At 45.6% G+C, this 10,327-nt stretch overlaps 1 protein-coding gene across 1 annotated transcript in view; it reads left to right on the top strand.

Annotated features, from left to right (window-relative positions):
• Positions 1 to 1,787: 1,787 nt before the first annotated feature.
• Positions 1,788 to 10,327, top strand: part of LOC311243728 (XK-related protein 7-like) — a gene marked incomplete at both ends in the record, with an annotated part of 18,670 nt that continues 10,130 nt past the window's right edge. Inside the window, 1 exon segment of the mRNA XM_084333066.1 lies at positions 1,788 to 2,338. Within this exon segment, the coding sequence (XP_084189192.1) occupies positions 1,788 to 2,338 (551 nt within the window).

Genomic DNA, 10,327 nt, shown 5'->3' on the forward strand with positions numbered 1-10,327 from the left:
AGTAACATGTACAGTAATTAATGTAAACATTTTAAATGTCGATGTAAAAAAGTCCAGGAAGATATGCCAGAGCATTAAATATGTTTCTAAAGATGTGTCTCCGGTATCTTCCTTTCTGATGACTATATCCTTATACCTTATCCTATCCACCAGTCCTCATTTGAACACATTTAGCGTGTGAACTCTCAAATTTGAATAATCAAACTATTGTCAGTTTATTCATTGCGGCTTCAGCTATACGCTGTAATGTTGGTCAGGAGACCGTTCTGTAGCTGCTCCTTGGACTACAGCAAAAAGTGATCCATCGGTGGAGACTCTGACATTGATCTTATCTTGTTAATTAATGCATGTTTTGCGGCGCTTCTGATTTTTGCAGTATTTTCCTTCAGGCTAAAGAGAGCAGCTGGATTGTCAGCCTGGCATTACATTACAGATTAATTATAACACGTCTACGCCACTAGTGACTAGTTATCTCCCAGGTGCTGAAGTTAGTGGTGGTTTTGTGTCTCAATTACTTTGGTCCCACTTACACAGACACAGAGTTGTAGTATTAATATGTGCAGTGATACAGGTATAAAGACACTATGGTAGTAAGTCATACTGGCCAGCAGCGTAAGTAGGTATATAGGGTATATGTACAAATATACATATAGTATCTACAGATATGTAAATATGATATTCAGGGATCTACAGACATGTGGATACGGTAAGAATAAATATGTATATATACACGGTATACAGTATTATTGTATGGGCTTTATTGTTATTTATATAACAAGACATTGCAATATATGATGCCATCACTCGTCATTCAGAGTTGCATATTTAAGATTCTTTAGACCTAAAGGACCTAAATAACTTTTTTAAGGTTAATGCAGGGCTGAAACGCAAGGGCCCAAATCTTGCAAGGGTTGTGTGTGTGTGTGAAAGTAAAGTAGGTGGATGAGGGGGTTCAACCAACAATTGAAAAGTACAATTTAAAATAATCTGAGGAAAACTCCTAATTTCTGCAACGTTTTAGTTGAGTGGTTTTCGCAACTTTTGTCCTTGAATGGCGCTCCTTGGTGAGGCTGTGAATATAAGCTACAGGTGTGGATTTTGTCATGAGCTGTATGATATCTAATGATGCTGTTGAATCCAGTGCCATGTGGGCCAAACCTACAGCCTAAACTCATTGCCATGTGCTGTAAATAATTACATTTCCCTGTGAATCCACCCTTGTGTCCATATAAGGATAAGGGCGTCTACTACCTCTTATTCTGTTTATTAGTGCTGTAGTACTGTACAGCAGCTGTACATCACACAATCTTTATATGGCAGTAAGATGGAATTGAGGGGCACATGCGCAAGAAAAAAAAAAGCCCCAGGGCCTTTTGATGGCCCTTTGAGAAAGGTGACATATTTAGTGTTTTTTGGGGAGGAGGAATATAGTTGAGGTGTTCTACCATGTACATATGTAAGAGAGTATAGCCTTTGGGGTGACCCTATAGCCTACGGGCAAAGCATGCACTGATGTATGGACCCTTTCTCCCATTAGGTCAAGTCAATTAATGTTACGTTTCTCAATCAGGTCATTAGCAGCATCACTGATTCATGACTGGCATGTATGTATTTTGATTGCAGCAGGGTTTCGCCAACAGCTCTCGCTTTCTCACCTACCCTCGCCCTTCCTCCCTCCTTCCTTCCCTCCCTCCCTCCCACACGCGTGCATATCCTACACACAGGCTACACGACCCCCCTCCCCCCTTCCATCATTTTCCCATCTCACTCTCTCCTCTACAACAAACATGGCCGCTAAATCTGATGGTGCACCCGTCTCTCTGCGAAACGAAATCCCACCCGGCGAGTGTCCGCCCGGTTCCGATCAGCAGCGCTCGCCCTCGTGCCGTCCGACCGAGAAGCGGTACACGCTCCTCGACTGCTGCTGGACGCTATGTGCCCTTTTGGTGTTCTTTTCAGACGGGGCCTCGGACCTGTGGCTGGCTGCGGACTACTACCTAAGGAGGCACTATTGGTGGTTTGCATTGACTCTCGTCTTTGTAATAGTTCCATCTTTGGTGGTACAAGTGCTGAGTTTCAGATGGTTCGCCTACGATTATTCAGAAACCGCCGAGAGCGGCACAGCGGCGGCTGCCGTGGTAGCGGCATCGGGGGGCGCGGAGAGCAATTTCAGCACCAAGGACAGCGACTCGCGGGGCGCTGGCCGCACTGCTGCGGTCGGGGAGCTGCCTCCTACAGCAACGGACACCGGGCAGGGAGGAGCCCGCGGCTGCTGCAGGGTCTTCATGTGGCTCTTTCAATCCGTCATACACATCCTCCAGCTCGCACAGGTCTGGAGGTAAGATCGCGCACATAATAAGCGGGCTCTGAAAGGATAAACTACAATCGCTCTCTCTCTCTCTCTCTCTCTCTCTCTCTCTCTCTCTCTCTCTCTCTCTCTCTCTCTCTCTCTCTCTCTTCCTCTTCCTCTCTCTCTCTGTGTGTGTTCGCTCATTCACTCATCAAGGCCCACCAATATTCCCATGTGGTAAACTGTTATGAAGCTATACTCATTCAGAGGAGACGTGATGCTGAAAAATGCCCAAATGTCTTTTGTATTGTCTGGCGGCCAGGAAAGGGAGTAGGCGGCTCCACCTCCGCACTCGCGCTTCTAGGTCAATAATCTCCCGGGGAAAATCGTCTATTCATCCACAGATTCCACACCAATCGCCTTATGAATATAGTGAAATCCCTTTGTCTTTCGGGCTTTGGGATAGATCTGGATAGACTGCAGCGTCGGGCGGGGAGGGAGGGAGGACGTTGTTGTGTGGAGGACTTTATAAAAACATTCGTGGATCTGTGCTGTGCTGGTCAGTCATATACAATCAAGCACAAGGTGTGCTTGGTATGACCGGTATAATGTCAGCCCGCAGTGGCTCAACTCGAGGATGGCTCCTCCAAGGCTAATATAGATGTCAGTCATATTATTCTCAAATCTACTCTTCTGATCTGACAAGTCTTTCTTTGAGGCCAAATACATTTGCCAGGCGGGCTCTGACACTGCAAACACAGACTGACAAACACATGCTGGTCTACACACAGACTGACACACAAACACATGCTGGTCTACACACAGACTGACACAAACACATGCTGGTCTACACACAGACTGACACAAACACATGCTGGTCTACACACAGACTGACAAACACGTGCTGGTCTACACACAGACTGACAAACACGTGCTGGTCTACACACAGACTGACAAACACATGCTGGTCTACACACAGACTGACACAAACACATGCTGGTCTACACACAGACTGACACAAACACATGCTGGTCTGCACACAGACTGACACAAACACATGCTGGTCTACACACAGACTGACACAAACACATGCTGGTCTACACACAGACTGACACAAACACATGCTGGTCTACACACAGACTGACACAAACACATGCTGGTCTACACACAGACTGACACACACACATGCTGGTCTACACACAGACTGACACAAACACATGCTGGTCTACACACAGACTGACACAAACACATGCTGGTCTACACACAGACTGACAAACACGTGCTGGTCTACACACAGACTGACAAACACATGCTGGTCTACACACAGACTGACACAAACACATGCTGGTCTACACACACAGACTGACACACAGTACTTGACTTCTCTTTCACACAGAGTAGTATAGACTTCAAGTCTGGTCTGCTCTGATTGGTCTCGACAGCCTTGAGCTGCTGCCAGCCAGGAGGAGGCTGCTGTGTGAACCCTGGTGGGTGGAGGGTGAGACCAGTAATGATAGACAGCTATAGAATTCAGAGGCTTGTTGTTATTCTATATACCGTAAACTTCACCATATACCCCCCCCCCCTCTCTCTCTCTCTCTCTCTCTCTCTCTCTCTCTCTCTCTCTCTCTCTCTCTCTCTCTCTCTCTCTCTCTCTCTCTCTCTCTCTCTCTCTCTATGCCGGTTCTCTCTTACTTTTCCTGTGTGTGTGTGTCTCTCTCTCTCTTTCTCTCTCCATATCCCGCTCTCTCTCTCTTTTCTTTTCATGGTCTCTCTTCCTTTCTCTCTAGACAGCCCTAGGGGCAGGATTTGTCGATTCTTTATTTCCTAAATAGAGTATTTCCTCTTGGAGACGGAGACTCTGTGTGCACATGCACGTGTAGACTATAGGTGTGTATGTGCACATGCACGTGTAGACTATAGGTGTGTATGTGCACATGCACGTGTAGCCTATAGGTGTGTATGTGCACATGCACGTGTAGCCTATAGGTGTGTATGTGCACATGCACGTGTAGCCTATAGGTGTGTATGTGCACATGCACGTGTAGCCTATATGTGTGTATACATGCACGTGTAGCCTATATGTGTGTATACATGCACGTGTAGCCTATAGGTGTGTATGTGCACATGCACGTGTAGCCTATAGGTGTGTATACATGCACGTGTAGCCTATATGTGTGTATACATGCACGTGTAGCCTATATGTGTTTATACATGCACGTGTAGCCTATATGTGTGTATGTGCACATGCACGTGTAGCCTATATGTGTGTATACATGCACGTGTAGCCTATATGTGTGTATGTGCACATGCACGTGTAGCCTATAGGTGTGTGTATGTGCACATGCACGTGTAGCCTATAGGTGTGTATGTGCACATGCATGTGTAGCCTATAGGTGTGTATGTGCACATGCACGTGTAGCCTATAGGTGTGTATGTGCACATGCACGTGTAGCCTATAGGTGTGTATGTGCATACAGTATGTCCCTCAGGAGCATGTTCAAAAAATGTTTAGTGTGGCACAGCAGAATTACAGGTAATGCCATTATGCCAATGAAGCTGCTGTGTGTGTGTGTGTGTGTGTGTGTGTGTGTGTGTGTGTGTGTGTGTGTGAGTGAGAGAGAGTATGAGAGTGTATGTGTGTGTGTGTGTGCACATTAAGAGGATTACCATTGTGTGCTTTGCCCTCAGCTGTTAACTTGAGAATGAGCTGTCACTGATACATCGCCAGGTGAACTGGGATCAGTCTGAGCTGATAATTAAAGGGTATGTTCCGAATTTTGGACCCCTATAGCCAGGTTCCCTTCTTGTTCCCTTCTTCTTCTACCAATGTTGTTGATTTGGTAAGAGTCCTTTCTCAGCACAATCCATGCTGGATAACCACAGCTCTAGCTAGTTAGCCACAAAACGAATGCAAAGTCAATGGGGCCATGCTGGAGCGACGAGCGTGGCCCCATTGATTTAGCATTAGTCTTGTGGCCAGGGGTGTAAAAAGTACCCAGAAATTATACTTAAGTGAAAGTATGGGTACCGTCTCAAAATCGTACTGAAGTAAAAGTCAGAGTATCTGGCTAAAAACACACTTGAGTAAAGGTCAAAACGTTTCTACTTTTAAATGTACTTAAGTACTAAAAAGTAAAAGTAAAAAAAAAATTCTGGCTGTATTCTTCTGATAGCAGGTGTTTAATCAAAGATCCCCGCTTTCTAGTCTTGCACGGACCAATCAGCATATGGCCGGGTTCATTTTCCATAGATGGGGATTTGATTAGGGCGGCCGGGTAGCACAGCGGACTAAGCGTCTGTCTACCACCACAGAGACAGTGGGATCGAATCCAGCTGTGGTGCTTCCGGGTTGGCCGACCGTCCATACTAACACAATTGGCTGTGTTAGCGGGTGGGAAACCCGGCGAGGGTGGGTCCTGGTCATTGTAAACAGCGACTCCTACAGGTTGGTCAGGGCGCCTGCACAGCGAGGGAGGGAAATGGTGAAGGTAGTGTGACCTCCCATGCGTTACACTTCACCAATGAGAGTCCTCGCTGCCAGGTGAAAAAGAGCCTGGCTGTCTCCTATGTATCGGAGGAAGCATCCGATAGACTTCAGGGCTCCCTAGACTGACCAGTGGGGGGCACATGCATGCAACGACCAGGAAGGGGAGGGGGGAATTGGCATGACTAAATTGGGACGGGAGGAAAATACAGAAAATAGGAGAAGAAAAAGTGGATCAGAAAAAAAGATGGGGATTTGATTGGCTGTTTTTAAATAAAGTGCGGCCGCAGGATTAATAACATTAACGATTTAACGTTAGTTCGGCCAGAGAAACAAATATACTAATTTAAATGGTTGGACCTGTGAGATTTGTACTTTGTACTTTGTAGGTCTGCATTTTAAATGTAAGTAGTAAAAAGTAAGTTTTTTTCCCCTCTGAAATGTAATTGAGTAAAAGAAAAGTACAAGTATACAAACCTAATAATACTTGAGTAAAGTACAAATCCCCAAAAAGAGTACTTAAGTATTGTAACAAAGTACAATTACTCAAGTACTTTACACCCCTGCTTGTGGCTATCTAGCCGGAGCTGCAGGTGTCCAGTATGACAACATGGACTGTATTGTGAAATTTGAGGTGGCAGCCCGGCTGTCGGGTGATGAAATAACATGAAATATATTAAATGTTTTTGTATCCAAGTTGTTGTATTCAAGTCAGTCTCTCTGTGTGCTCCTTTTTCTTTTGCTAGTATGGTCGTGAAAATGGTATCAAACCTTGCTCTAAGTGGTATCAAAAAGGTCTTAAAAAGTCTTAAATTTAACTTGTGGAAACCCTGCAGATGCCCTGCAGATGGATACAGCTGCCCAGTAACGTGGAACGTGTGTCTCCCAGTAACGTGGAACGTGTGTCTCCCAGTAACGTGGAACGTGTGTCTCCTAGTAACGTGGAACGTGTGTCTCCCAGTAACGTGGAACGTGTGTCTCCTAGTAACGTGGAACGTGTGTCTCCTAGTAACGTGGAACGTGTGTCTCCTAGTAACGTGGAACGTGTGTCTCCTAGTAACGTGGAACGTGTGTATCCTAGTAACGTGGAACGTGTGTCTCCTAGTAACGTGGAACGTGTGTCTCTCTGTAATGTGGAACGTGTGTCTCCTAGTAACGTGGAACGTGTGTCTCCTAGTAACGTGGAACGTGTGTCTCCTAGTAACGTGGAACGTGTGTCTCCTAGTAACGTGGAACGTAGTAACGTGGAACGTGTGTCTCCTAGTAACGTGGAACGTGTGTCTCCTAGTAACGTGGAACGTGTGTCTCCTAGTAATGTGGAACGTGTGTCTCCTAGTAACGTGGAACGTGTGTCTCCTAGTAACGTGGAACGTGTGTATCCTAGTAATGTGGAACGTGTGTCTCTCTGTAATGTGGAACGTGTGTCTCTCTGTAATGCTGTATCCGTGACCCTCTTCACAGCACATGTGAACATATGTTCTATTATGCTTGATGTGTGAGACGTCCTCGCGCCACTATAGTGTAGCAGGAAGTAGAACAGAAGGGGTGGGGGGGGGGGGGGGGGGGGTTACACAAACTCCCTCCTGGTTCACTGGGCATATTGAGACTCTGCTGACCCGTCTCCCTCTGGCTATTACTGAGACATATTTAGCTCCGCTCCCCTGTGGCCTCCGACACTCTTTTTTAAATGCACACACACGCACACACACACACACACACACACACACACATGCGGTTACTTTCTTGTCCATTTACCTTGAACAAATAGGCATCACAGGTCACTTCCTGTTTTCAAAGCAAATAGAATTGTGAGCGAATGTAGGTGTGTGCAATGTGTGTGTGTGTGTGTGTGTGTGTGTGCACAGTGCATGTGTGCAGTGTGTGTATCCGTGTGTGCACAGCACATGTGTGCTGTGTGTTCGTGTCTGTGTGTGTGTTTGTGCACAGCGCATGTGTGCAGTGTGTGTCCGTGTGTGTGTGTGCACAGCGCAAGTGTGCAGTGTGTGTCTGTGTGTGTGTGTGTGTGTGCACAGCACATGTGTGCAGTGTGTGTGTCCATGTCTGTGTGCACAGCGCATGTGTGCAGTGTGTGTGTCCGTGTGTGTGTGTGTGTGTGTGTGTGTGTGTGTGTGTGTGTGTGTGTGTGTGTGCTACTCAAGGTCACTATGGAACATGGTGAGATGTGTGTGTGTGTGTGTGTGTGGGGGGGGGGGGGGGGGGGTCATGTCAGAGTTGGGTCAGGACATCAAGGACCTGCTTGTCAGTCAGACAGCAGCAGCTCTTTTCTCCTTCAGTCTGAAGAGTGTATTTATAAGCCCCTCTTTTATCTCTCTGTCCTCTTGCTCTGTTACATCCAAGGCCCTCCGATTTATCTCTTCAGAGGAGAGACATGACACGTTTTACAGTAGAGAGACATGACACGTTTTACAGAAGAGAGACATGACACGTTTTACAGTAGAGAGACATGACACGTTTTACAGAGGAGAGACATGACACGTTTTACAGTAGAGAGACATGACACGTTTTACAGTAGAGAGACATGACACGTTTTACACAAGAGAGACATGACACGTTTTACAGTAGAGAGACACATGACACGTTTTACAGAGGAGAGACATGACACGTTTTACAGAGGAGAGACATGACACGTTTTACAGAAGAGAGACATGACACGTTTTACAGTAGAGAGACATGACACGTTTTACAGAAGAGAGACATGACACGTTTTACAGAGGAGAGACATGACACGTTTTACAGTAGAGAGACATGACACGTTTTACAGTAGAGAGACATGACACGTTTTACAGAGGAGAGACATGACACGTTTACACAAGAGAGACATGACACGTTTTACACAAGAGAGACATGACACGTTTTACAGTAGAGAGACATGACACGTTTTACACAAGAGAGACATGACACGTTTTACAGAGGAGAGACATGACACGTTTTACACAAGAGAGACATGACACGTTTTACACAAGAGAGACATGACACGTTTTACACAAGAGAGACATGACACGTTTTACAGTAGAGAGACATGACACGTTTTACAGTAGAGAGACATGACACGTTTTACAGTAGAGAGACATGACACGTTTTACAGTAGAGAGACATGACACGTTTTACAGTAGAGAGACATGACACGTTTTACAGTAGAGAGACATGACACGTTTTACAGTAGAGAGACATGACACGTTTTACAGAAGAGAGACATGACACGTTTTACAGTAGAGAGACATGACACGTTTTACAGAAGAGAGACATGACACGTTTTACAGTAGAGAGACATGACACGTTTTACAGAGGAGAGACATGACACGTTTTACAGTAGAGAGACATGACACGTTTTACAGTAGAGAGACATGACACGTTTTACAGTAGAGAGACATGACACGTTTTACAGTAGAGAGACATGACACGTTTTACAGTAGAGAGACATGACACGTTTTACAGAAGAGAGACATGACACGTTTTACAGTAGAGAGACATGACACGTTTTACAGAAGAGAGACATGACACGTTTTACAGTAGAGAGACATGACACGTTTTACAGAGGAGAGACATGACACGTTTTACAGTAGAGAGACATGACACGTTTTACAGTAGAGAGACATGACACGTTTTACACAAGAGAGACATGACACGTTTTACAGTAGAGAGACATGACACGTTTTACAGAGGAGAGACATGACACGTTTTACAGTAGAGAGACATGACACGTTTTACAGTAGAGAGACATGACACGTTTTACAGAGGAGAGACATGACACGTTTTACACAAGAGAGACATGACACGTTTTACAGTAGAGAGACATGACACGTTTTACAGTAGAGAGACATGACATGTTTTACAGAAGAGAGACATGACACGTTTTACAGAAGAGAGACATGACAATCGGGTCTAGCCTGCCAGCTCTAGAAGAGATCTATGGTGCCAGGCTGCTTTCCCGTGCCTCTGGCATTATCAACGACCCCTCTGGTCACCCAGCCGCAGGCCTCTTTGCCCCCCTCCCCTCGGGCAGACGTTACCGTTCTATTACATGCTCTACCTCTCGGTTTACAAAGAGCTTTTTCCCCAGTGCTGTGCGGAGCCTGAATGACTCCAAAGGCTAGTTTTGTATTTTATCCTATTTTGTTTCTGTGTTTTTATTAGTGTTATTTAGTCAGGTTTGTGGAAGTGCTTTTTTAACTATGATATGCACTTTTAGGGGATGTTCGATATCAATTTTAGCATTTGTCCTTTTATACTGTCTGTGTTTTATACTATCTGTGTTTTTTTACATATTTTTCCTGTACTGTTTACACAGTGTTTGCTCATGTACCCGTATTTCAATGTGGATTCGTCCATACATGGCAATAAAAATCTTTGACTTTGACTTTGATGTTTTACAGAAGAGAGACATGACATGTTTTACTCTGATAACCCCCCCCCCCCCCCAACTCCACTCTGATAACCCCCCCCCCCCCCCCCAACTCCACTCTGATAACCCCCCCCCCCCAACTCCACTCTGATAACCCCCCCCCCCCCCCCAACTCCACTCTGATAAC

The sequence above is a fragment of the Notolepis coatsorum genome (genome assembly GCF_963971535.1).
Source record: "Notolepis coatsorum genome assembly, chromosome: 17".
In the NCBI taxonomy this organism is placed as follows: Eukaryota; Metazoa; Chordata; class Actinopteri; order Aulopiformes; family Paralepididae; genus Notolepis; species Notolepis coatsorum.